The sequence below is a fragment of the Perognathus longimembris genome, chromosome 4, assembly GCF_023159225.1.
Source record: "Perognathus longimembris pacificus isolate PPM17 chromosome 4, ASM2315922v1, whole genome shotgun sequence".
Taxonomy (NCBI): domain Eukaryota; kingdom Metazoa; phylum Chordata; class Mammalia; order Rodentia; family Heteromyidae; genus Perognathus; species Perognathus longimembris.
In genome coordinates, this window is record NC_063164.1 from 8,336,486 (window position 1) to 8,364,463 (window position 27,978).

General features: G+C 42.2%; 1 protein-coding gene across 4 annotated transcripts; it reads right to left on the reverse strand.

Annotated features, from left to right (window-relative positions):
• On the reverse strand, positions 1 to 27,307 carry Daw1 (dynein assembly factor with WD repeats 1). 4 transcript variants are annotated; one of them, XM_048344149.1, is made up of 13 exons: positions 27,268 to 27,307; positions 20,766 to 20,838; positions 19,881 to 20,025; positions 18,395 to 18,453; positions 16,748 to 16,870; positions 11,970 to 12,069; positions 9,822 to 9,929; positions 8,956 to 9,062; positions 6,389 to 6,491; positions 4,971 to 5,085; positions 3,362 to 3,438; positions 553 to 715; positions 1 to 35 (listed from the first exon to the last, which is right to left on the reverse strand). In XM_048344149.1, the coding sequence occupies exons 1-13, from the start codon at positions 27,305 to 27,307 to the stop codon at positions 1 to 3; spliced, it is 1,248 nt and encodes a 415-aa protein (XP_048200106.1). The 4 variants fall into 4 exon arrangements, with proteins under 4 accessions (XP_048200106.1, XP_048200105.1, XP_048200108.1 ...); XM_048344148.1 differs by having other exon boundaries at positions 19,881 to 20,066; positions 20,765 to 20,838; XM_048344151.1 differs by lacking the exons at positions 8,956 to 9,062; positions 9,822 to 9,929; positions 11,970 to 12,069.
• Between the last annotated feature and the right edge of the window lie 671 nt (positions 27,308 to 27,978).

Genomic DNA, 27,978 nt, shown 5'->3' on the forward strand with positions numbered 1-27,978 from the left:
TCAGCGCCATATCCTGCAGGTGTTATCCTTGCTACCTAATGAAACAAAGTAAACCAGAGAGATCAAATCTCATTATCATACTGTACCTTACTCTCTCTCCTGACAAGTGGACATTTTCTGGATCACCGCTACTAGCAAAGTGCTAAGTACACTAGATCCTCAGTGTCTATACTAGGGGCAGAGTCTATGAGAAGCCCCCTCCCACTTCCTTTTTTTTAACCCCCAATAGCAGCTAGTCATAGCAGCAGGTTCATAGCATTCAAGTCAGGACACCTGGAATCAACCTCACCCAACCCCTCTTAGTGCTGCCACCTAGTGGAAATGTGAATATCTCCAGGTTTGGCTGGCAAGCTTGAGGAGGGGGATGAAACCTTCCATGTGGGATCCTTCTATATATATCAAGACTGATCTCAAAGAAACAAATAACAGCAATCAGTGATATGCCAGGGATGCTAGAAAATGGAGTTGAGATCCTTCAACTATATCACCTGGAAATTCTCGCCGCTAATTTAGAAGGGAAATCAAGTCCATCGTGGACATTTTCTCTCATACCTGTAATGACTAGGTTGCCTTTATAGTTGAAAGCACATGAGAAGATCTCATCCGTGTGCCCCTTCAAGACCTGGAGGCACTGGCCAGTCTGCACGTCCCAGATCCTGGCTGTCTTGTCAGAGCTGCCCGTCAGGAGCCGGGTGCCTTGGGGGTTGAAAGAAATCTGCAAGGGAAGAAAGCCAAAACAAGAAAGAAAAATGCTCAAAGGTTTGTGAAATGGCCTCGAAAGGTTTTTGTCCGAAGATGGAGCTATAACTAAGCACCAGTTCCCTACACAAGCTGGTATAATTGCTTCCTGGTGGGAAAAATACTGTAGGAACCAAACTATGAAAAGTCAAACCCACGTGGGAATCGCCTACCCTTCATAGTTCTAAGGATAAAACCAAAACACCCTGGCCATTTGTGCGTCTCACACAACTCTTCTTCAAGGATAGGCAGTAGCCTTCTCCCCCCTAGTAAAGAAGGATCTTTCTGTGAATGAACACACAAAGCAGATTGTCATACACAATCCTCAAGGTCACCTCCACAAGGCGACTCTATAACAGAGAACACACAGATGCCTTTCATCCAGGGACCCAGAATGAGTGAAAGGCCTTTCTGGTTTATTACTACACCCAGAACAGCACTTCCCATCAATATGTTTGTGCAAGGCATTGTCAGTTGCGATCTGAGTGGCAATGAGGGGAATCACACTTCCAGCCCCAGGCCCCTCCTCCGGAGGAAGGCTTGAGGAGGCTTGAGCATGGTCCTGTTTCATGCACCATCCCTGTTCACCAGAACCAGCACAATGTGCCTAGCAGAATGGAGCCTCTCGACAAGTGTTTGCTGAATGAATAAATACTTTAGCTTTGGACACCATAAGAATGTCATAACCAGATAGCAAGAATCCTATAAGCAATATGTTCAGTTAACATGCATAACAATCTAGTAATATAGAGTTTGACTCCTGTAGTCACACATTCACAGGAACTCATGTGCATCTGTTGAGGAATAATGCCAGACAGGTCAGTAATCACCTAACCAGACTCAGCAGCAGGGCCTGGCCTCCCTTTCCATCCTTCCTTCCACCTTGGTCTTTCCCACCCCAATTCCACCCACTGCCTCCCAGCCTATGCAGCGGGTAATTTCATTCCTATAGAAACCAGCATGGACATGGTAGCAGCCCACAGTGCCAAAGCCACAGAGGAAGGAGGAGCAAGACTAGACATTGGAGTTCCAGAACTGCCCAGAGCCTTCTGAAGAACCATCAAGCTCCTTTTTATGGACAGGACAGATGACACAACGTCAAGTATGAGAGCAAAGAGGTGGGCTGGGCTGGGAAATGAGCGGCCCCACAGCCCAGCGCATTCTAGTGTCTTCTGGTGACACAAGGAAAGCGCAGGTCCCAGAGTGAGGGGCTCTGCACTGTGGGTAGGCTTTGGGGAAATAGTTCATGCAAAACCTTAAGGCAGTTTGGGAGTTTCAGCATAGATATCTGTATACTGCTACTTCTATATTGACAGAAACCATTTCCTCAGTTGCACCTAATTGAGAGAACACATGGTATTGAATGCCCAGCACGAGGGTGAGGAGGCATAATAAAAACCCAAGTGTTTACTAGAAGCAGAAAAGGTACATCATAAGCTCTGTATTAAATATCTTCAACTAACTGAAATCTATGTCACTGATCGAACAAAACCCTTTCTTACAGTTTCTTATGTCTGTTAGAAGGTATTTACTGTGGGAAGTTAAAAAGAGAACACATTGACAGATAAAATCTTTTAGCAGGGTGCTGGTGGCTCGTGCCTGTAATCCTAGCTACTCAAGAGGCTGAGATCTGAGTTAGCAGAGTCGTGGCTCAAGTAATAGAGCACTAGCCTCAAGACAAAAAATAACTAGGACATTAACCAGGCTCTGAATTCAAAGCCCCAGGCCTGCACATATAAACAAACTGATTAATTAAGCCTTTAGATAACTGATTTTTAAAGGAAAGGTGAGACAATTGAACAAATTCATACCTTGATATAAATATACCTATTTTTAAGATACTACATTTTATGCATCAACATGGGCCAATTGAACAAAAATATTTCAAATATTTTTAAAGGAAAATTAGCTGAAATTCTTATATTCCTATCAAGTCAATTATGTACAAGTGAAGCTTTTCTACTCTAACCAATTTTTAACTGTCTATTGTCCAGAGACCAGAAGGAAAGTTCACTGCCATAAATGGATATATCTAGGAAATACAGGCAGCAGGAGAGAGTACTTTCATGGTACATTTTTTGTAAGAGGTCTAATGAATTGTATTAAATGGATACAATGACCAGATAGATACAATGACCAGGTTGGGTATGGTGGCTTACATCTGGAACCCAGTACTTGGGTGACTGAGAAAGGAGAATTTTGAGTTTAAGGTCAACATAACCAACATATAGAAACTATGTCTCAGAAAATAAAGAGAGAGAGAGAGAGATCAGATAGATAGATAGATAGATAGATAGATAGATAGATAGATAGATAATCAAATGCAGATATGACATAGATTAAGTGAACAGTATACTTTCTCACCTACGTGTCTCTATTAGTTCTAGCAACAATAAATGATAACATTTGGACTCAATATCTTACTTTCATCTGTGTCTTCTCTAGATCTTCCTACATTTTCTCTGCTTGTTCCACATGAAGAGATGTGCTCGGTATTTTAAGAGGCAGACAGCTAAATATTAAAGTCAAAGGAATACTTCCTAACCTATTTTTCCTATTTCCACTAAGTGGACTATTTACTTTCGAAAGTTAATAAACTGTTCAAAACAATTGAGCAACTCACCTTTGAAATTTCACCTTCATGGCCTTCCAATTTGATAATGCATTTTCTTGTGGCTGTACAATAAATTCTTGCTGTCCCTTTTTGAGAGGGGTGGGATATGTGTCAATTCATCTGAAATGTAGAATTTTGGACCAAAGATCTTGAATTACCTAAATATCTATCCTTTGACACATAAACTCTGCGCTGTCTTCTTGCCTGTAGTGCGAGTCACACTTAATCTTCTAAATGCAAGCTGTCCCACTGCAGAAGAGGGTGAGAAGGAGTCCCTGGCCTTATTAGAGAAGGCCATGAGTTCCATGGTAGAAAAATGGGTGGTAGAAAAATGGGTGTGGTGCTATGTCTCAAGTGGTAGAGCTCTAGCCTTGAGCTGAAGAGCTGAGGGACAGCACTCAGGCGTAAAGTTTAAGCCCCACAATCGACAAAAAAAAAAAAAAAACAATGAGTGATGTGCAGAAAGGAAAAAAATAGATTGTAAAGGAAAAGAAAATGGACCAAAGTAAGTTTCAGGAGACAGGTAATAACGAAAACATAGGCAGCCTCACTCAAGGTGATGCACAGTGTTGTGTCCAGTTGGTCATCAGGGAAATGGTGCATATGTAATGACATCATATACTTGGAGGTTGTGTATAGTAGTATGCTATGCTGTCATTTTTTAAAAAGCATAGATATTGCTACCTTAAATACATCAGGTACATGATGTAGATACAATCTAGCATCAAACATGGACTTCAAGGAGATAAAACATGATCACAAGGACATGATACAAACACAGTGCAGAAAAACTCATGGTTGTTGGGCAATAAGAAATACAGTATCGTGGGGCTGGGAATATGGCCTAGTGGCAAGAGTGCTTGCCTCGTATACATGAGGACCTGGGTTCGATTCCTCAGCACCACATATACAGAAAATGGCCAGAAGTGGCGCTGTGGCTCTATTGATAGAGTACTAGCCTAGAGCAAAAGAAGCTCAGGGACAGTGTTCTGAGTTCAGGCCCCAGGAATGGCAAAGTTAATAAATAAATAATAAAAATAAAAAATTACAGCTTAAAAAACAAAAAAAAAAAGAAATACAGTATCGTGTCACACTTGACCCACATGGAGATAAGTCGATAGATACAGCATCGTAGGCAGCCTGCATGGAATTAATACAGCACCAACTACGTAGTTATCAATAGAATGACATAGGCACTGTACACGATCATAAACGATCAACAAAGATTGTGCAAAGCATCAGACACATGCGTTTATCACAAAGACTTGACAGAGGAACAGGTTAATTGTAAAGAGATCATACAGATTTATCATAGTACCAGCTGTGGTGGTCAGGTTGATGAAGCTGACATAGTGTGGCATCCATCAAACAAGGTCACCATGGAGACTACCCAGAGCATGCCATCACATGTTTTCTGGGAGGTGACACACAGACGACATACGGTAGCATTGCAATGTCAAGAACGTGACATGACCACACTGTAGTGACACAAGTCATTATGGAAATAAGCTACATGGCATTTCCACCATTGAAGGATCTCAGAAAGATTTCCTCTGCACGTGCATCTAAGCAAAGCCTACATCCCTAAGTCACAGATGCACAGAAACAGGTTTCCTACCATCCGCCGAAGCTGTGGCAATGAGCTTTCCAGTGTAGTCAAAGCAGCTGTCCAGCACTTCATCGTCATGGTCTGTCAATGTCGTCACACATTTCCCATTTGTAGCGTCCCACAACTACAATTAGGCAAAGAAAAACAGACGTCCTGTCTGAAACGTGAGGTTGGCCTTTATGACGTGCTTGTGGCTATTAAGTAACTGTGTCCAAACTATGAAGAGGAGCTCCACTGTTCAAATAATTTTACCTTGATTTATGACAAGAGACTACCACAAAAATCAACTAGCTAGGTGCATTTCTTTGTCACAGCAGAAAAGACCAAGGCGAAGTACTCTGAATCCATCACCACATTAAGAAAAGAAAAAAATTTCCAAGTTGTAAGCTTGAATGATTGGAGAGAAAGGCTCCTCTTTACATAGGAAACACATTAAATGGTAAAGGGATTAATCCCAAACTACAATGCCAGAAAATGGAAAACATATACTACCATTAATATGTAAGTAAATGAAAATTCAAGAATATAAAGTTTTAGTTAGCTGTGTGGAGCAGGCACTTGTGAATGGGGAGGCAGGGTCACACACCCCAGTCCTTTTGTTGGTTTTGTTTGTTTTTCAAAAAAGGCCCCATCACTTTCCCTGAGCAAGTCTTAAACCATGATTCTCTGTCTCCACCTTCTGAGTTTCTGTTGGTGGTCGCCACCATCCCTAACTTAGGAACCATTTTTTAAAATTCAGAGGCCAGGAGGACCTGCTGATCAAAATTTAAGCCATGAATGGCAAAACATTAACCAAAAATGATGTGACTTTTAAACTGGCACCAGTAGCTCATGCATGTAATCCTCGCTACTCAGATGGCTGAGATCTGAGGATGATGGTTCAATGCCAGCTTGAGGGGGAAGTCCATGAGGCTCTTCTCTCCAGTTAACCACCAAAAAGCCAGAAGTGGAGTTGTGGCTCAGTGGTGGAGCACAGCCTTGAGCGCAAAAGAGCTCAGGGATGATGCACAGGCCCTAAGTTCAAGCCCCAGGATGGGCACCAAGGAAAAAAACGCTAGCAAAACACCAGAAGTGGAGATGTGGCTCGGTTGCTAGGATTCTTGCCAAGAGCAAGAAAAAAAAATTAATCAAGATCAGGAAGCTCTGAGTTCTAGCTTTAAAACCAGCATGCGTGTGTACACGTGCACAACACTCATACACACACACACACACACACACACACGTCCTTTACAGTGAGATCTTCACTATACTGGATATGATTAAAGTTGTTTTAGCACTTTATAGTTTAACGTGGGAAACCTGACACTTGAAATAGGCAATCATTACATATATAAATTAATGTATTAACTGAATACTATCTTTGAAATCTGTTGGTGTTTTTGTGACACTCTAACGTACTATGCAGCAAAGCTCTTTCTTAAACTCACCATACAGGTCTTGTCCACAGAGCCTGTTAATATGAGCGAGCTATCCCAGTTGAACATAGCACTGCTGATCTCTGCGGAGTGACCAATTAGGGTGTACATCTTCCTGCAAGATGGAAAAAATTCAAACTAGTGAAAGGCTCCTATTATGGCATATGCCCATGAAAGATTTAAGCTGAAGTAAATGCTGTTTTTAACAAAGTATCTTTGATGTTGAAACATCAAGTGGTTCTGCTACACTCAAAAGAAAGCTAATAATTTTAATGGAAATATACTTAAATTTTAATCAGAGGTAACATTCTTCTATCTGACTTATTTCACTTTGCATATTGCCTTTCAGTTCCATCTACTTTATTACCTGATTAGTGAACATTATATGTGTGTGCTGAAATATTGCACTGTATCTTATGAAAATGTGCATAATTATTATACATTATTAAGTATACAGAGATTTGGGGAAATAAAAATGCTAAGTACCCTTCTTGATCATTACATCACACTGCGTGCCATAAATATGTATAATTAAAATACCAATATTACTTCAGAATAAATTAATAGTAAGTTAATAAATTAATAAATATTGTGTCAGCTAAAACTTCAGAAAAGAATGGATAGAAACAATTGGTTATACACATGCAGAAAACTAAAACTGGATCTCTATAAATCACCTTGAGCCAGCATCAAATCAAAATGGATAAAAGATCTCAGTGTAAGGCCTGAAATCATGAAACTATTACAGGAAGGAGTAGGAAAAACATTAGGATTCTTTGGTACAAACAGAAACTTCGAGAGCAAAGATGCAGAAGCACAATAAATCAAAGAAAAGATGGATAAATTGGATTGCATCCGGCTGAAAAGTTTCCACATGGCAAAAAAACATATAGCTAACAAACTGAAAAGACAGTCTACAGATTGGGAGAAGATTTTTGTTGGCCTAATACCCAGAATGTACTGATACTAAAAACAACAACAACAACTAAACCCTCAAAGAATCAACAACCCAATTAATAAATGGGCTAATGAGCTAAATAGAGACTTCTCACAAGAAGTAATAATGTGTGATAGACACATGAAGAAATGCTCAACATCTGTGACCCTGAAGAAAATGCAAATCAAAACCCTGAGATTCCATCTCACCTTGGTCAGAATGGCCACTATGAAGAAAACAAACAAGATGCTTAAGAGGAGGTGGCCAAAAGGGAACCATAATACACCGTTGGTGGGAATATAAACATATTCAACCACTCAGGAAAGCAGTATGGGGGGGTCCCCAAAAATTAACTATAGAACTACTTTGTGACCCAGAAATTCCCCTCTCAGACATTTATCTCAAAGATTGTAAGCCCCTATACAATAAAGCCATTAATAGAACCATGTTGAATACAGCACTATGCACCATAGCCAAGGTATGGAATCAGCCCGATTGTCCCTCAATGGATGAGTGAAGAAGATGTGAAGTGTGTATGTGTGTGTGTGTGTGTGTGTATACAATGTAATTTTACTCATCTAATAGAAAAAAAATGTATCATTTGCAAAGAAATGGAAGGATCTAGAAAAAAAATTATGCTGAGTGAAGAAAGTCAGGTCCAGAGAGGCAAAGGTTGTTTTCCCTCATATGGAAGCTAGAATTCGTTTACTAATACATAAGTTAACACAATGGGTGGTAGGCAAGTGTATATAAATGTATTAAGTGAGATATGGTAGATTCAGAACTCAGGTAGTGTCATTCGCTAGAAAGGTGGACAGAATAAACACCAGAAAATTGGTACTTGCAAGGAGTGGGTTGGGATCAAACAGAGGGAGATCGGTGCATGAAGAGGATCGGGGGAAACGCAGTCTGAAATTCAACTCATATCCTACAAAATTAAGGAGCGTGAGAGAAAAGTAGCGGGGATGAGTGAGAACGGTAAAAGAGGTGACACTGGTCAAGGAACACTGTAGTCATAAAACTGCTTTGTTGCACTGCAACTCTTTCATGTAGCTACTTAAAGATAATAAACACTTTCCGATAAATTTTTAAAAAACAGTAAAGATGGTCTGAACCCCTAAGGATGTTCTCACAGCAAAAACAAACAAACAAACAAAAAAACTGTATTAGAAACAATGTACCGTATGACTAAAAAAACTACCTTTCCTCTCCCTTCTCTTTGAGCATGTCTTGGTTGGTTCCCCTGAGAATGAGCTACTGTATCAAAATGCAGAAAAGTCCAAGAGTGAACTTTTCTCATACAAGTGGGCTAATTTCATTGACTTTTTTTTTAATAACTAGGGCTAAAATTCATTAGGAAGAAAACTGAAGTTCTCAGACAAAAATTTAACTTGGAAAATGAACTGAGTTTCATTTATTGATGATGCTCATGCTTCTCCCATCACGAGAAGTCCTGGAGATTTGAGGAGCTAACGCACGGGGATGCCACAGTTATCCAACCAGGCTCTCCCTCAATCTCCTCTCACGGTGCTGTCTGTCATTACTGCGACGACACTGACCAAGAGGCATTGTACACATAAACTGCCACGTTCAGTTGAAACTCCTTCCTACTGTTTAAAGACAATGACAAAACATTAATGACCTTCCCGTCGCCGTGTCCCACGCCGCAACTGTGTGATCGAAGGACCCCGTGATGATTCTGTTTCCTGAGGTATCAAAGGACAAGGAAATAACCTCTGCCAGGTGTCCCTAAAAGAAGCATTTGTCATGTTTACTAAGTGATAGAACAAATCGTATATAGAACACCACAATCTAGGGAAATGCTAGGGAAGGAAAAGTTCTGGAGAGAGAAATGCATGGTTGACTACAAATGGGCACGGATTGCTTTCTGGGATGATAAAAATGATCTAAAAACTAGATTAGGTGACAGTTTCACAGCAAGTTTCACTTGCACCTAACGCACGTTCATTTTGTTGCAATGACCATGTTTTGGGAGCCTAGGAGCCAGTGGCTTCTGTAATGCTATCTACTTGAGTCTGTGATCTGGAGGATAACAGTTCAATGCCACATCAGACCCTCTCCAAAAAGAAAAAAAAAATCCATCAGACCCCAAAATAGCTGGCAAAAATCTAGGCTGGTGGCATGAATCAAGTAACCCCATGAAACAGAAGGGTTTTAAGACGGGCAGGAGAGGGTATTCTGTGGTCCCTTACATAATCCCCTGGGATGCTGCCCTACTTCTGCTTTACAAAAACGGCCCCCTCTCCTTTTAGCCCAATAGACAACTACAGGGTCCAAGTTACAGTTTCTGTGTTTTAAAGAATCAAGTTCCTCAAAATAAAAGATGGTCTGACTTTTCAATCATCCTTACCAAGTCTCTAGGGACAGTGAGCAGACCGATCTTCACCAGACCAAAAGCTAGGAGTTCAAAACCACCTTCTACTGTCATACCAAAAATGCAACTAGAACCGGGCACAAATGGCAAGTGTGCTGGCATCATAGACGTACCGTTAGAGTGAACACTTCATCTCCATTCTCAATGTCCCACAATTTGGCTGTTCTATCCATACTTCCAGTGGCCACCACCGTACTTTGAGGGTTAAATGACAAACACACCTACATTCCATGAAATGGAAAAAAAAAAAAAGCACTTGAGAAGAACAGAGTTTAAAATCTATAACCGGCAACAGCAAGCAAAAGTCAAAGGCTCCACGATTCCCTTAGTCTCCTCCCCATTCACACCCTTTGCTTTAGGCAACTGCAGTTGCTCAGTGGTTCCTAGGGCCTCAGGAGGCTAGGGCTTCCTCACCCAACCTCATTCTCATGCCAGGACCAAAGAGCCAACTGCCAAGTGGATTCCTATTTGGTTGTACACGAGTCCATCTGCACAAACGGACTCGTGTGACGTGATCTGCAAGGTAGAGCTGAATTTTCTTGCCATGTTACAGAGTGCTCTGCCAACCTACAGTGTGGCCTTCGCCAGCCCTTCCCATTCCAGCTACTCCTGTCCTTCAGTTGGCTTTGCCAGCCCTGCTTCCAGGACCCAGAGCCCCAGGAGTTTGCGAGGACACATCACAGGAGTTGCTCCTCTCTGGCCACTGGCCAGTGCTGTGCCTTCCGTCTTGAGTATGTGCGCCATCTCTCTGTAAACCTGCCCGAGGACACCTGATGGCTATTCCCTCCCATGTCCTCTGATGCCTGGGCTGCGTCTGCTAGACTCACAACCCAGCTTTGAAGCTACTCATTGATGCCTCCAGGACTCAATCAAAAAAAAAAAAATCTCTAGGGGACAAGATTGTGTCCTGTTCTAGTATCTACTCCATGCTTGTTAGAAGCTTCACACATAGTTAACCTTTAGAAACCATGTCTTGGTTAGAGGAAGTGGGTTGTCAAACCATAACTGTCTTGCTGGATACTGTACCAAGGGAAAAATCTTTTCAAAATTCCAAGGAAGTATGATGACGCAACCAAAGATGAGGAATAGGTCTTTCTTTGGCCTTGAAAAAAGTACTTGCTAGGCATCAGCATCCTCAACTGAGCCCTCCAATGGGAAATTATCACTTAGGACTATTATCGGGCAAAACTAATCTAGCATGTGCCCAGGGCTTTGGACCGGAAGTCTCTCTCAGGGGCGCCCTGTGTCTGCAGACTTCCTTGGGTACAGCATGTGTTCTTGATGGATGAATACACCACGAATCTGAATGGACAACGGAAGCAGTTTGCTCCTAAAATCAGCAGGCTGTTTACTTTCCAGACCCGTGGCTTGTTCTGCAGAGTGCCAATTCTCTCACTAATTGGTGGAGGGCAAGGGCCTCCCAGGAGTGCAAGCTATTCAGAGCCTCCGACTGTCTGTACAAATGCAAATTCTAATGATGCCCATAAAATAATGGCCCTGTTTCATAGGACACACAAAAATTAATTTTTAAAGCTATTTTTAAATACATACACACACACACACTCTACCCTGTCAGAAGCAGTTCTTTGAAGATGAACAAATGGAAAGCAAGAAGTGAGGATGGATATTATATATTTATCATATCAGAGTGTCTTTAGTCCAAGAGACTGCTCTTTTTAAATTATAGCAACACCATCAGCTATGATCCCCATAGACTAAGAGTGCTGGGTTCAAATCTGAAAATGAAATATACCACTCTACTTCCACAATGGACTCCTAAAAAGGAGCTGCAGTATAAAATTCCTTAATTTTCTTCTCCTTTTATATTATCATTAAGTAGTTGTCCAAAGGGGTTGCCGTTTAACAAAGTAGCTCATAAATATAATTCATCTTGATCAATGTCACCCCTTCCAACAGTCTCACCCATCTGTCCCAATCCAGGCCTTCCTTTACTTTTCTTAATTCTGTAGTATATAAATTATGTGCTTTATTGATTGATTGTTGTTGCAGAAGTAGAAGAGTATTGTAGTGTAGAAGAGGAGTTACATAAGTCAGGCAGAGCGTACATTGCTTTTTAAACAAGGTTACCCCTTTCCTCACTGGCTCCCATCCCCTCCCATGAGTTGTACAGTTTATTTTCCACATCGTGTCTAGTGAGTTCCACTGCTGCATTCGTTCACCTTTGTCCCACCCTTCCTGTTCTCCCCCTTCCCCTCCCAAAGGGCAGTTAAGCTAACATACAAGCTGTTAAATATACGCACGATCTCTTTCGTGTGGCCCCGAAAGGTATGGTAGCATTTTCCCGTCTCTGCACTCCACAGTTTGCAAGTCTTGTCGAAGGATCCAGTGGCAATTTTGTCACTGCAATTTTGAAAAGTGTGAACATTAACACATACTCAACCACATCACACGAGGCATTGAATTAAGACGAGAGGTGCTCCGGTCCGGACATACCTAGCAGATGATCGCCTCACTTTCAAGACAAACAATCGCGTATTCGTTTCAGTGAATAGCAAGATAATGCCTCATCTTTATGGTATCGACTCATGTCAATGTTTAACTAAAATCATGAAATATGGCAAAAAAAAAACCTAGGGAGATTCTGTAAATAGCTATAAAAGACAAGTAACACGAATATAAAAAGAGAAAAGAGACAAGATGAAAAAAAGCTCTAGCCTCTGAGTATTGTGGTTCTGAAAAGTTAGGCAGTGAGAAACTCCTTGAGGAACTTGTATTATTTTTGTTGTAAGAGGATTTAGAGATCAGATAGATACAGATGAGAGACACCCCATGCTGAATCTGTGGCTGAGCTACGCTCCCCACACAAGAGAACGACGTAGGCTGGCATGGTTAGCCTTGGAAGTAGGTGTTATTTTACCCCTACGCTACATTTGTCATTTATAGCAAGTCACCAAAATGTCCACACAGTTGAGTTATCTTTGGGTATTTTTAACTTTTTTAATTAATTAACTTAATAATGCATTGATTTTTATCTTTTGAGACAGAGTCTCACTATGTAGCCCAGGCTGGCCCCAAACTCATGATCCCCCTGCCTCAAATGGTGGGATTATAGATGAGTAACCATTTGTGACTTTTTTTTTAAATGAATCAGCAATGTTTTTGCAATGCTGAGATCAAACTTAGGGCCTCATTCGTGCTCAGAAAGTGTTCTGCCTTCTGGCTGCCTCCCAGCCCCTGGGTTGTCATTTATGCAGGAGGTTGGTTGTTCGAAATGTAAGGGATCTTAAACCCAAACTACACATCTGGAAGCAAATTATATAGGATCAAGAAAGCTGCAGAACTTATTTGTCCATATCAACATTGATATCTTGCTTTATTCTCTGGCCGCAGACCATAACATTTGGTAAAAATCCTTTCTGCCAGGGCTCCAGGGCAGCTTTTCCTAGGAAACACCCCCAAATCCTCTGCATCCTTCTGACCATTAAGGCTGGCTGGCCACTCGGAATCTCCGAAATGGCCTCTCCTTTTTCATGCAACCCAAGGCACCTGGGCCTTTTCCACCTATTGCTGGCACCTTTGACTTCTGCTCAAGATAAGATCAAGGCCCTGTGAGTCACCTCAGCCCATCTGTTCAACCTTCTTCCCCTGAGGCTCCTCAGAATCATTGTCATTGTCATTGTTTTCTGCCAAGGTTTACTATACCAAACTATTCTCTATGTCCTCATGACACCATAGCATAGAAGATGCTACAAATAGCAAAATTTTTTATTAAGAATTGCTTTACCAAATCAAAACTTGCTTAGTACCATACACAGCAGTACTTGGCTATAATCCCAGCATTTGGGAGTCTGCGTCAGGAAGAGTGAAAATTGAAGACCAGACTGGACTACATACTGAGTTTCAGGGCAAACAGTATTTAAGAAAATAAACAAAACTCACTTCTTACCTAATGTATAAAACACATAAAAACACTAAGCACTCTATCTCTCACTCTCTGTCTCTTTCTCTCCACACACTTTCTGTTACACACACACACACACACACACACACACACGCACATATATAAACACACATGAACACACAGGTCAATGTACATGACCTGATACACACACATAGATACACACACACACACACATGAACACAATACAAGCGCCATCTTATTCTTTGCTAGCTCTCTTAAACTCACTCTGTGGAAATGTTCATGCGACAGGGAACCATGAAAGCCACTATTTTTGCATACAACTAAATCATCTGCCAGCTACCAGTGGCTGAAGCCTGTAATCCTAGCTACTCAGGAGTCTGAGATATGAAGATCGTGGCTCAAAGCCAGGCTGGGCAGGAAAGTCCGTGAGACTCTCACCTCCAGTTAACCACCCGAACACCAGAAGTGGTGCTGCGGCTCAAGTAGTAGAGTGGCTAGTCTTGAGCTGAAGAGCTCAGAGACAGCGCCCAGGCCCAGAGTTCGAGCCCAAAAACTAAAAAAAAAAACAAAACCCTAAATCATCACGATTTAGCACAATTGTACAATGGACATTTTCATCAGGGGCATTTAACAGAATCTACCAGAATGCCAGAACATACGTCCCTCCCCTGTACTTGCCAGAGAATTTTATTCCCCAAGAGATACCAAATAAAAAGATCATATCTGTTAAGTAGACTATTAAAAGATATGGTATTATGTTATGGAGACTGCACTGCAATAAAATGAAATAGGAATTACACCAGCCATAACAATATCACTTATAATTCCAATTACATTTCTCCCATTCACAAGGTGTTAGCATATGCTATTATGAATATTGTCATTCTCTAGGATGTAAAAATCAAAGTTCAATTTCCTGGCTGTTGACTATAACCTTAACTGTTTTAATGTTCCAATTAGGGTGGATTGTACCACCACAAGTAAAGTGCTCTGAAAGTGTAGCATCTAAGCCTAGATATCACTTCCATAAACTATAGTGCAGAACTCTAGTTACACACATCCAATCTTTTCCTTTTTTGGGGTCATAGGACTTGAACTCGGGGCCTGGGCACTGTCCCTGAGCTCTTTCACTGAAGGCTAGCACTCTACCAGTTTGAGCCACAACACCACTTCCAGTTTTCTGGTTTATTGGAAATAAAAGTCTCATGGACTTTTCTGCCAAGGCTGGCTTTTAACTGCAATCCTCAGATCTCAGCCTCCCGAGAAGCCAGTCTTGAGGCAAAAGTGCCAGGCTGCACATCTCATCTTTATAACCTGTCTGCTCCCTCTGCCACTCTGCCTGAGAAATGTCTCCCTCCTTGCTAAGCGCTCTGCCTCCTGCTACTTCCCACCGCCAACCCACCGGTCCCCTTCTCTCTGCCAAGAAGACCTCCTAAAGAGCACGCTTACCACTCCTGCTCTTTGTGCATAAGCTCCACGGCAACCGGCCCTGCAGGAAGAAGGGCGTTCAGACCCCACACAATGGCGTGACCTCACCCCCCTATGGTTTCTCCATCAGAAGTGCTCATGAGAGAGATGGGTTGCTGGCCTGTCTGAGGACCACCGTGCTGCCTCAAATCCCCAACCAGCCAAAGTCCATCCTCCAAGGTCCTGGGCACCCATCTCGTACAGCCCCTCAGGCTGAGGCTCTGAGCTCGCGTCTCCTGGAAGGGCATCTGGAAGAACCTTTCCTGCTTCTCTTAACTTGTAAAGCATTCTCTGCTTTGTGCTGCTCATTTACCCTAGAAAACGCACCAAATGACTAGGCCAGTTTCACCCATGTAAAACTTCATCTCTCTCTCTCTCTCTTTTTTCTCTTTCTATGTCTCTCTTTCTCTTTCTTTCTCTCTCTCTCTCTCTGTGTGTGTGTGTGTGTGTGTGTGTGTGTGTGTGTGTAGAAACACAATCTTTAAAGCACTAGTTTTTTTTAAAAAAAGAGAGAAAAAATGTTGCCTCAAGGTCTTGGAATGTCATTCTGCAGTCCTCAATAATCCCAATATAATATGCTTTACAAAGAATACAAATTGACATGGATGGAAAAAAAAAAAACCCAAAACCTCATTTCTTGATGGACAATCGCTTTTTAAAAAATAAGTTATGTTTAACTTTCTATTCAATCGTACCAAATTGTACCTTTATTTCCCAATCTTGTGACAGAGGCCTTTGAATTGCCTGAGCTAAAGAGTGGACGTGGTATGCGTTAACTGACCTTCTTCCTATCAGACATCTATAAATCCTGCTTTTTTTCCCCCCTTTAAATGAGAAACAATTGTGCAAAGGTCTGAGTGCATAATATTCCCAGGATTTTGTAATATGCTCTCTAGACGAACCATACTCTTTCCAAAAATCTCATTTAGGAACACTATTTTTTTCAAGGATTTACCTTTGAGAACTACAAGCACGCTTTGTTAAGGGATACCTCCTTTGTACAACTACTTAAAGATAATAAAAATTGATGGGAAAAAAACCAGCCTTCTTTCCACACTTTCTCATTCAGCTGGTATATGGAACGTTTTAACACCACAGTTTCTGTAATGCCGTCTCCTATCAAGTTCTGTAATTGAATTGAGGGCACAGCTTGGTCAACAAATGTTGCTGTCTCTCGGCTTAGGATCCCACCCTGGGAAGAGAGTCTATCCCTGCCCATGGGCAACCTCACTGGTACCAATACCCCCAGAGGGCCATGGGCACATGCGGTATGCACCCCATGTCGTGAGGACAGAAAACATTGCCCGCCCCAGGCTCGTTGAGCCAGAAGGTGTTTGAAACATAACCTCTTGTTGCACTTGTACAGTTAGGTAGTGTGTAGCCAGGAGCTGAGTGGACGCTGCTTCTGGATGGAGTATACACTACATCATGGCGCCCAGAGTCACCTACCCAGTGCCGCCAGCCTCCCTAACAACCACTGCTTTCTGGGGAGGCAGCCTGGCCTTGAGCTCCACACTCCCTAAGCATTGAGGAAGGTGCTGGAAGGCTTTCAGGGACTCCACAGATATCCAAGATATTTTAACTATCTTTCCTTTATCCATCCACTCCCCCAACCTCCCCACCGCCACCCCCAAGCTGGAGGCCGGAATGCATGACTTAAGGAAGGGTCAAGTGAACGGACACACGAACCCGTAGGGATTGTTGAAGGCGATGGTGTATACCACGTTGCCGTGGCCTTCCAGCGTGTGCAGCTCTTCCCCCGACGTGGTGTCCCACACCTTGCACGTCCGGTCGTAGCTCCCTGTGATAAAGCTAAAGCAAGGAAGAAGTATGTTGTCGGTGAAGACTTCACCACAAGCCGGGTGACGGTGGCCCAAGCCTGTAATCCTAGCTACTCTGGGTTAAGATCGGAAAGGTTGAAGTTCAAGGTCAGCCCAGGCAGGAAAGTCTGAAAGACTTGTATCTCCAAACTAGCCAATAAAAAGTAGGCAAACCAGGTCCTGAGTTCAAACCCCAGTACTGCAAAAGCTAAAAATTCAGGATGACTTCATATTTTATCCGTAGGTTGACAACTCTTTCATTTGGTGTTTCTTTGTTTGTTTTGGTAGCTCTGAGGCTTGAACGCACTGCCTCAGGCTTACCAGGCAAAGGTTGTTACTGCTGAGCCATGCCTCCAGCCCTCACTGCTTTTTTTTGTCAGTCCTGGGGCTTGAACTCAGGACCCAAGTGCTGTCCCTGAGCTTTTTCACTCGAGGCTAGCACTCTACCCCTTTGAGCCACAGTGCCACTTCTGGTTTTTTTCTGAGTAGTTTATTGGAAGATGAGTCTCATGGCCTTCCCTGCTCAGGCTGGTTTTGAACTGAAGTCCTCGGATCTCAGCCTCCTGAGTAGCTAGGATTACAGGTGTAGGCACTGGCATCCATCCTCAATGCTTCATTTTTGAGGCAGGGTCTTGCATATTGCCCACACTATGCCTGGAGAGTTTCCCTTTATACCTAGGATAGTAGGCACGACTACTCTACGCAGCTCCCAGCCGAGTATGGAGTCTCACAAACTCTTCTATCCTGGCTGACCTCAAAATCACAAACTTCCCAATCTCAGCCTCCCTCGCTGCTAGGATTAAAGATGTCAGCCACCAGTACCTGGCTCATTTTAGTGGAACTCATATGTGCAGTGCCAACAAATTGAGAACAGTATCTAAATCCTTTGACTCAACCCAATAAGACAAAGAGTAATTCTGTTACATTCCTTTAAGGTAAATTCTTACCGAATTAAGTGATGTGTCAATTTGGTGAATCTAAATATATCTCTATAAATGATATTAGTCCCCCAGTTGCTTGGCATCAGTGTTGATCTCCCTCCGCCCCCTCTGCCCCCCCCCCCACCTCCCAGCTTCCACCTCAACTCTCCACTTTGTCTTTCCAGCTTCAGAATCCGAGTTCATCGAATGACGACTCTAGACACAAGCTTGAAGGCTCATCCTGCCGCCCCTCAGACCCTGGGCTAGACAGAGCATGAACTGAGCGCTCACGGCTCCCAAGGCTAAGGAGCACACAACTTTACCCCCCCCCCCACCAAGAGCCATTTCCCTGAATTAAATAACCCGCAGCTGCAGATGCCTGAGCTCGCAGCATGCCTCCTACCCAAGGTCCACAGGAAAACGACAGAAAACTCCGAGCGGTGAGAACAAGTGCTTATATGTCTCCTCTGTACTAAGTAGGACACTAGACCCAGAGGAACGAACACAGGAGATGCATACTTAATTGCACTATTTGGCAACGACAGCAATGGCTTTACAGTTTGAGTGCTACACAATCGAAATAAAAAGAGCCTTACCACGAGCCAGATTTGTTAAGAGCGACGTTTGTCAGCGGCAGGATGTGTGCCCGGAGAACCTTCAATGCAAGAAGATGCCATTTATTTTGGAGTCACACCAAATTCAACTGGATTCATTAATTTTTTAACTTCCAATGAATGGAGGTGCTCAATGGTGTTGAGTTTACACGTGACAAATGGACAGTCTACTAAGACAAACCAAACATTTGGTTGATATGGATCACTGCAGAGCATAATTGGTTCTGTGTTTTCTATCCACGCCAATTGCGCTTAGGATAAAATTGTGGCCATTCAGTGAGATACTAAGCAGCACTAATTTTTCTACATTGCATTTGCTTTTGCATGTATTTATGAACACTGTATGCGTGAAACACACTCTGTTTCGTATGTACTTTATGATGTGTTGTTGTTTTCTGAATCCTAAAGCTTCCTTGACAGTCAGAATATATGTCATCAGTTTTCAATCTCCACGTGGTAGATCGTTAATAAATCATCTATTAGGAGCGTGATGGGTAGGCTGGGGCAGTCCCAGTTATGTCAGCTGCCAGAGTGTAACAGTAATGGCTTCCCATTCCTATATCAAAAGGGTTCCTTTTTGGAGACGGGAGTGGTGGCTCACTCCTGTAATCACAGACACTCAGGAGGTGGAGATCAGAACAATCAAAATGTGAGGGCGTCTCAGGCATAAAGGTCACACAACCCCTTCTTCTTACTGGGTGTAATGGCATGACCCTGTCCTCTATGTGGGAAGCATAAGTAATCAAGATCCAGGCGAGCCCAGGCCAAAGCATGACACACTATGCCCAACTTAATTAAAGCAAAAAAAAATGCTGGAGGCATGGATCAAGTCATAGAGCAGCTTTCTGGCAAGCACAAGGCGGTGGGTACAAAGCCCCAATACCAACAAAATACATCTGGCTTTCCCTGACAGGGTGCACTCTGGCGATGGAGCTTGTATTTGAAGCTGAACAGTGCCACCTGCTGGAAAGAACGGTAAGACAGCCATCACCTCATCTTCACCCCAGAGCTACAGCAGACACCTCCTGAAGAGCTGGAGATTTGATATCAGATGGAACGGATGAAAAGCACATAGGGATAACGTCAGCACACTATGAATAAGATAATAATGGAGCCCACCATTTGGTATAACTGAGATAACACAGGGAGTGAACTTGCTCATCCTGCCTTGGCAGAATCATTTCAATAATTTAGTAACTAAAACCTCACCTAATGGCAATGACCCCTCACATTTACTATTACAAAAAGGGAGCAAACTTGCTACAAATCTTTACTTAGTATCTGAAGAATGCTTCCGAATCTTAGCAAATACACATGAGACACGGAAATAAACAACAAGCATTTTTCTTTTTCCTTCAAGAAAGGGTTGTAAAGCAAGAAAAGCCCTACTTGGGGTGGGGGAGAGAAATTCATAAAGCATTGATGATTTCACCTTCTCCTCCCCAGTCCTTTGAGAAGCATGCCCCACCTTGAAGAGGTAGAAACTGTGGTCGCTGTGCTGGGCGAGTTTCTCCTGCAGCCTCTGGACCAGCAGTGTGACCTGCTGCGTTCGCGAGGTTGTGATCAGGGGCTCGACTTTCTGTATCTCTTCTACCAAGGCCCCAACGTCGGTGCTGAAAATCACGCAGAACACATTTTGCATGTCAGAAATTATATATAAGTTCACTACATCAAGAATTACATTGCTTCACACAGGCATGAGATTTAGAAAACGTTAAAAAGCACCATTTTGTTCTTCCAGAAATTCCTCGGAGAGGTGAAAAAAAAAAATCATACAAGTCAGTAAATGGCATGGGGAGCTAAGAAGCTAGAATTTTCTAGAATGACTGGCTTTTTACCACCATCTCCTCAGGAAAACCCCCCAGTATACATCCCACTGAAACAAACAGGAAGTCATTTGCAGCTCACCCACCTATCTGGCTGTATCAGAGTTTTCAAAAAGAAAGAAATTGAGACAATGTCTCATTCAGCCTCAACTGGCCTTGAACTCTCCATCAGCCTGCCTCAGCCTGCCTAGTAGGAGAATTACAGGAATAAGTAACCACACTCATCCTCCAATGTTTCTTTTATGTGTCACTGTGGCTAGGGCTTAAACACAGGCCCTTGAGGTCTCATTCAACTTTCTTCTGCAGGGCTCCTATTCTACCTCTTGAGCCACACCTCCAGTCTGCATTTTGCTAGCTAAATGGAGATGAAGTCTCACAAACTTTCCTTCTCTGTCTAGCTTTGAACCTTGATCCTCAAGATCTCAACGTTGTAAGTAGCTAGCATTATGTGAGCCACAAACACCCAGTTAACATGTTTGACACATATTTTGATACAAAATTCATATTGTATCATATAGCTGACTTACCTAGAACTGAGCTCAAGTAAGTCTATGGATTTGGTCCTCAGTTCTCCACTTTTTTCATATTCCAGCAGGATTCCTGTAAGTAAACATAATATAGAACATGAAAGGTAATGGTCTATGCCAAAAATTAATAGCCTTTGACTTGGTTTGATCATCTCTATTTTTCAGATTTTCAGTTATATCAGGTTCTGAGTAAAGGCAACTTTCTCTTGGTCTTTTCCTCTAAATAGCCTCGGAATTATTGAATGATATTATTCAATAAAATTATGCGGTGATAAAATGCAGTTGAAGGTAGAAAGCGGTGGGAAGAGAGCTTGGCTTGGGGTTGACAGTGGTGGGGTCCTGGGTTTGCTGGACCAAGAGGCCTGCAGCTAGAGATCACAAACACTGAAATGGAAAGACTTGGAAAAAATGATGTGAAGTCAGTCAAGCCCAGGGAGACAAAGGATGTGTGTTTTCCCATATATGAGGAAGCTAGATTTAGCTTGACTACTCATAAGTAAGTGTGCCGTATATATTGTATGCAACCATGTGTTAGCTGAAATACGCTAGATTCAAGGGAAAGCTCAAATGGTGTAATCTCTTAGAAAGCCAAAATCAATTAATGTTCCACACAATGAAACACCAGGAAGCAGGTACCTGAAAGGGGTTGGGTAGGGGGAGTCAAGGGGAACAAGGTAGAAGAATGAAGAGATGAGGAAATTACACACAAGAGTCCAATCAGTGTATATCCTACAAAAATGAAGAATGAGGAAGGGGTGTGTAGAGGTGTCCAGGACACCATCAAGAAGTTTCACATCACAGGGAGGGTCATCTAACCAGGACATCAAAGGAGAAAGAGCCAAGTCTCAATAGTTAGCACATGCACTTGAATCCATTTTGTTAAATGGGTTACTAGGAACCATTGAACTGAAATCTACAATAACTTACTATTTAAAGCTTGCTGAATGGGCTGGACCGGAGAATAGAGAGGACAATGATAGAATTTATGACTTGGAAGGCCAAGAAGTAGAAAACAGTCCATGTGAACAACACAGAGTAAACACAGGCTGGGAGACAGGATGAAGAGCTGCAAGGCTGACCTCTGAATGCCCCGGATGGAAGATGGACAGCAGTTTGTACTCCAACTGCCTGCCTGAAGATCACCTCACATTTTAAAAAATTATTGGGGATACTTGCCAAAAAGCGTTCATTTGATCATGTTTTTCCATAATGAAATTGAGAATTTTTAAATAGCTCTTAAATCGGTTTATGATTTCAACATGGCAATATAAAATAGCATACTTCGGTAAAAAATGGTCTTGTGCCTCCCGCAAATAGAGGACGAATAGAATAGTAGTGCTGTGTTACACTTCTGCAATTATCGTCAATATCTGACTGAGTAAAGGCCAACAAGAACTTTCATTTTCAGTTCTGCACATAAGCTGGTACCGTATGTTGTTTTGACTGAATCACAAGGAATAAAAATTCTGTTCATACGTAGATGAGTAACAGACAAACAAAGGAGTACGTTAATAGCCCTTTCGGAAAATTGTGGTTCATATTTGACTCCGTGTCAACAAATGGCTGTAAGGTAGAATGTAAGACGTGTTGGTAAATGCTTTTGTGTAACATTCACATCTGTGTAAGGTCAACTGGTCTTGTATGTAAAACATGATTAAAAATCATTGTCTCTCCACTGAGTAATGTGAATCCTCTACACGGTGCTGTATTTCGGCATACAATATCTAACACTTGTTCCTATGAATCGCTATCGTCAGCAAACTCCTCTACTTGGGCAAGCTGGCAGGCATCTATAGAAGATGCAAGTTTTCTACAATTCTTGTTTCTTTTTATTCAGAAGACCAAGTTTTAGCCCTGGCACGAAATACTGGCAGTTTTACTGGAAACTTTCAAGCTTACTGGGCTCTTTTTCAAGAAATTATCTGCCAAATTGCCCAGATCTGGGGAGGAAAAAAAAAGAGGTGTTTATCTGATTGTCTTTCAAGTGAAAATGTACTTCCATGGGAAAATAAAATGGTTAGTTCACACAAGAGCTAACACCCCTGGGGACCACAGTGGCGCTTCCCTGCCCATCAAAGGTGCTTCTGTGGCATTCCACCTGCTCACCCTACACATCCCAAAGGGCAGGCAAGGGATCACGAGATCACAAATCCACATTCTGCTGCCTCCATAAGTCTGCAACTCCATCAAAGACATTTGTTAGTGACTGGAGTTTTCTCTTCCTAGTTTGAGAAAATTAATGAAGAATGCAATGACCATCCTGTGATTCGGTTGATACTGCCTTGATGTGTAACAGGATCCAAGCACTCTCCCCTCATCCAATGACACTTTGTGATTATGTATGGTGGTTATTTATGGGGAGTATCCTTGAGTCGCAGCTGAAATGGTTCAAAGCCTCAGGACTTCACTACACTTAAAGAGCCAATGCTGTCAACCTCAGATAGGAACATTTCCAGCAGCAGATCAGAGGAAAGCAACCAAGGCTGTCATAACCCTGTGTTTGCTTCTCAAAAGCACAGAATCCTTGATACTGAATGTGGCAAAGATGAAAAGGCATGCACTGGCATCAAAGAGATACACATTTTTGAGTTGCAGGTCAAACCTTCAGTTACTGTTGTCATGATTCTAGCAGAAATAATCTTTTGTGGCTCAATGTTCTCATCTGTAGATAATTTGAAGGTTATAGTTAAATAACACATATATACATATTTCCATATACATGTATATATATATATGTATATATACACACACATATATATATATATTCCTCATATGGGAAGTCTAAACAGCCATAGCTTTCTACCTACTTATTCATCACATCCTGCCTGAAATAACCTACATGGGGTATCACAAGTCACTTTGTACCAGTTGAGTTGAATTGGTACCGTCTCTTTCCTGTGAGACTGTAACATCTATCAAGAGAAACAAACTTACTGCGTCTTTCCTTATATTTCCTAGAGGAACAAACAAGTCTTGGTGATGTACATACAGCAGGCACACGTGATTTGGCCAGGCTCAAATGGAAGTAGCACTGTTTAACAGATGAAAATTGTACCTTCCCTTCCCTGGCTTCCATCTCTCCCTCATGGTGCCTGTCACTCCCTATTATCTTCCTGATTTCCCCAACTATGCATCTAGTCCTTGCTCAATGTACCAACTAGGACAAGACCAAATGGATATCCCCAGGCTGACTAATTCAATTTGCATTCCTTGCCTTTATACCACATGGCCCTTTGGAAATAACACCATGGCACACTCAAATATTTTCTTCTCCAGGCTTTATGAAATGTCTATTTCTGTAATAACTTTGGTATTCTCATTCTCCTTTGTTGTTCATACTGGAGATGTTTGAGGCTTAGATCCAAGGATTCTTTTCTTCTCTCTGCATTCTTCCTGTCCTTAAATTCATCAAGATCCATGGTCTCAATTTCCATCAAAAGGCAAATTATGAATCTCCATAATTAAGAACCTAGAACTTTCTACAGTTCTGGATATAAAGGGATAAAGAAGTTCGGGATCTTCCTCTTTTGTGTTTCAATTCCTGTTCAGTGTCAGACCTCACCATTACTTAGAGGCATGACTACCATCTTGGAGGAAATTCACCTCAGTAGGACCTCACTGTTCTACTTTAGCAAAGCCCGCACAGGGAAGCCAAGCAGCTGTTACGTAATGAAATTTACCATCTTAGCACAGCAAAATCAATCAAAATATTTTTAATGGCTTCGGAAACTGCCTGATACCACTTTGCAGCTAGGAAACAACTGGAGCCGAGCCTCATTTGACATAGCTTTGCCTTGCCAACTCTGTCATGAAGTAGTTCTTTTGAATTAAAGACCTGAAGCCACACTCTCGTTTTCTAGTCTGAAAAACAAACAGAAAGAATAAGCAGAATGTTCTGCTGACAGCCAACCACAAAAAATTCTAATTTCCTTAAAAGCACAAAGGACAGCTTGTACCACATCAAACTTTTCAGCAAAATATGCATATTACAACACATTAAAAGTCCTGAAAACCTACTGACACGCCAATACCATGTGTTCTAGAAACAAACGAAGTGTGTTTACAAGAGCTCATAGAATACAAAAGGCCCTGACTGCAAGCCTGAAAGGAATCCATACATGAGCAAGCAGAGCTGGAGGTAACAGACCCATCTTGTTCACAGGTGCAGAAGAAACAACTGAAGAGCTAAGTATAAAATAAATGAAGACAGACAAGGTCTAGCAGAGCTCCCAGCTACAAATGAGAATTGAGACTCAATGTTGTAAAATGCCAAATTAATCTATGCCACTGCTAGAGTTAATATTTTAATTTGGGGAACCTGAAATTCTACTCTATGAGGCACTACAATAAACTATAAAAAATATATTCTTTGGTGCAAAATTAGGTAAATGTAGTACAGTTGTTTAGACATGGAAATGTGAAAGAAATCTGATAGGAATGTCAAATTTACAAGGAAAGAACGGATTGTGAAATAACAATGTAATGATTGGTTGCATTTCTTTTTCTTCTAAATGCTATACTTCCTACCTTGGAAGGAGACAGAAAAATACACATGATGAAGTAGCAGGATTTATAGCAACATTACACAGTATGTGGAAGCCTATCTTCTGACCAATAGAACTTAAATCCTTGGGTTTTTTTGTGTTTGTTTTTGTTTGTTATCCTTAAGAGGTTGATCAAAAGAGTTTACGAGTACAGTGTAACAAAGTAGTTTATAATCAGTGTGATCCCTTTCAACATTCTCTCCCATTCATCCTAGCCCAGCCCTTTCCTCATTTTTATTATTTTTACATGATATGCATTGGATTTTTTTTCACTAATTTCCCCTAGGGTTAGAGAGATGAAGGGAATTTTTAAAACCAATAAAACAGACTTTTTACTGCACAGAATCTACACAAAACAATTTCTGGTTGGTTGGCTATTTTAATGTTAAAATTTGGGTATAAGAGATTGGAGGAGGGGGCTGGGGATATGGCCTAGTGGCAAGAGAGCCTGCCTCGTATACATGAGGCCCTGGGTTCGATTCCTCAGCACCACATATACAGAAAACGGCCAGTAGTGGCGCTGTGGCTCAAGTGGCAGAGTGCTAGCCTTGAGCAAAAGGAAGCCAGGGACAGTGCTCAGGCCCTGAGTCCAAGGCCCAGGACTGGCCAAAAAAAAAAAAAAAAAAAAAAAATCTAAATAAAAAAAAAAGAGATTGGAGGAGTACTTGACAGACCACAGAATGTCATCTAGTATTCTGAGGAACTGCATTAAAAAAATCAGCAAACAAATTAACAAAAGTTTGATTGTTCGATTCACAATTTCCTTATTTCTAGGGAAAAATGATTAATGCTCCCAAGTCTTACTCTAGCTAAGTTGCTAAACTTAAATGGCTGAACAATAAAGTGCAAAATCTGAAATACCTGCATTTGACTGCTTCAACTCTAATCATACACCAAGTCAGTCATATATTCATTGTTCCTATAAATACTAAGCCTCCAACATGAGCAAAAGTCTGTGACGTGTCCTAGGAAGAAAGTAAGCAAGGTATAGACAATGGTGCTGATACACGCTCGTCTTTCTTTGGTGACTTGTTTTGCAGAACATTCCATGCTCTTCACCTTCTCCTAGTCATAAGGTAGTAAGAAGCTACTATCTCATTTCTTTATGGTGTACAAAAGGTTTTATTCAATAGTTATCTGTACTCTCTAATCGGATCAACAGATACCTTGAATGCATTCAGAATATTAACCAGTCCAATTAATGGTGTGTAGTTCTTTCTTGTAGCTAAACAACTAGTGCTCTCTTACAAAAAAATAAATGGAGACTGATGTGACTGAGTCATTTAAAGAGCACAGTCAGCATCTGCTCTTCACAAAGCCCAGAGTTTTGGGATTCATGAACAGGATCAAATTCCAAAGGAAATGCCCCGGGTCTGGTGAGGTAAAGAGAGGCAAGTTCCATGGAGGCTAACCAGAGAATGTTCCAGACCTGTACATCATTCAGAAGGAAGTAGGAGGCAATGTGTTGCTTGGGTGACATGCCCAGGAAAGGCTGCAGTCACTAGTGTAGTAAGCTTTGTGTAGTGTCCATTTTCCTTCTCACCCTCCATGAACGCTGGTTTGATCCTTCTGGTGGTGCGTTTAACATTAAGAAAGCAATGGTAGCCTTCCCTTGTCTTCCCTTCCAGAAACCAACATCCCAGGAGGCCAATTATTTTCTCTCTCTCTCTCTCTCTCTCTCAGGCCCCAACCAGCCTCATTCCAGAAGAACCAGGAAGCATGGTATTTAAAACTTTTTGACACTTTCTATAAGTCACTGTAAATATGTGGAGGGGCAGCGTCCAGCATCTGAAAGCCTAAGCCGCCCATGTGAGGGAGGCTTTCCCTTCCTTTGTCCCACTGAAGTCGCTCACTTGGGACCCCACCGCCCTGGGGGGGGGACCCCAACCCCTCCTTCACCCCAGACCCTCACAGCCTTGGGGAGGGGGGCCTGGGACCCGCCATGTGGGGCGCGTTACCTGGCGGGTAATATCTGAGCAGGAGGCTCTTGAGCTTCATTTTCTTCCCTTCGGATACCACGCTGATGGGCTTCGTAGCCATGGAAACGGCCAAACAGCAACTGGCTGCAGCAGCGCGCATGCGCAAGAGCCCCTGCCCGTTCCTCTAGCGCTGGGTGAGGTGAGTCCAGCTTGCTTGGTGCTGGCAGCCGGCCTGGAGTCCCCCAAAGTCTCCTTGCGGGGAGCGGTGGGGGAGGGTGGAGGGGGGGGGAAGGGGGAGGGGAGGTAAGAGTTCTCCTCAAGTTCTCAAATTGATTCACTTATTGTGCTTCCCTTTTTAAAAGGTACTTTGAAAGGAGGGAAAAAAAACATCTTATTCGTGGGATGTATTATGTGCTTTCATATAATTTTCGAAAAAAGTTAAAGCATCTGGAAATTTTTAAACTGTTAAATTACGATACCATTACCTGCCAAATATCCCAAACCTTCCCCTTTCTTTGTTTAAAAAAGTAGGCAAGAAAAAAAAAAAAGAGCAAATGTTTCAGATTTTCCAAGCATCCAACTGAGCCTTTTTGGGTTGATGTACTTAGGAGATGAGAAAGACCATTGAACCAGGAAAACCTTTGCTGCTAAGTAAGCGACACGAGCAAGCCTGACAGAAAGGTGCAACGCATAAAAAAAAACCCACCTTATCCCAAAGCTGGGAGCCACCCCACTCCTGCCAAGCAGGCA

What these genes read in the sequence shown, in the direction of transcription:
- Daw1 (XM_048344148.1), bottom strand. Translation starts at nt 27,307, where the DNA reads ATGAAGCTCAAGAGCCTCCTGCTCAGATATTACCCGCCAG. An exon ending in GCCTTCAACAATCCCTACGG is followed by an intron (nt 12,070 to 16,747) that starts GTTCGTGTGTCC and finishes TCAAAATTGCAG; the next exon opens with TGACAAAATTGCCACTGGAT. An exon ending in TGCCACAGCTTCGGCGGATG is followed by an intron (nt 3,439 to 4,970) that starts GTAGGAAACCTG and finishes CCTCTCAAAAAG; the next exon opens with GGACAGCAAGAATTTATTGT.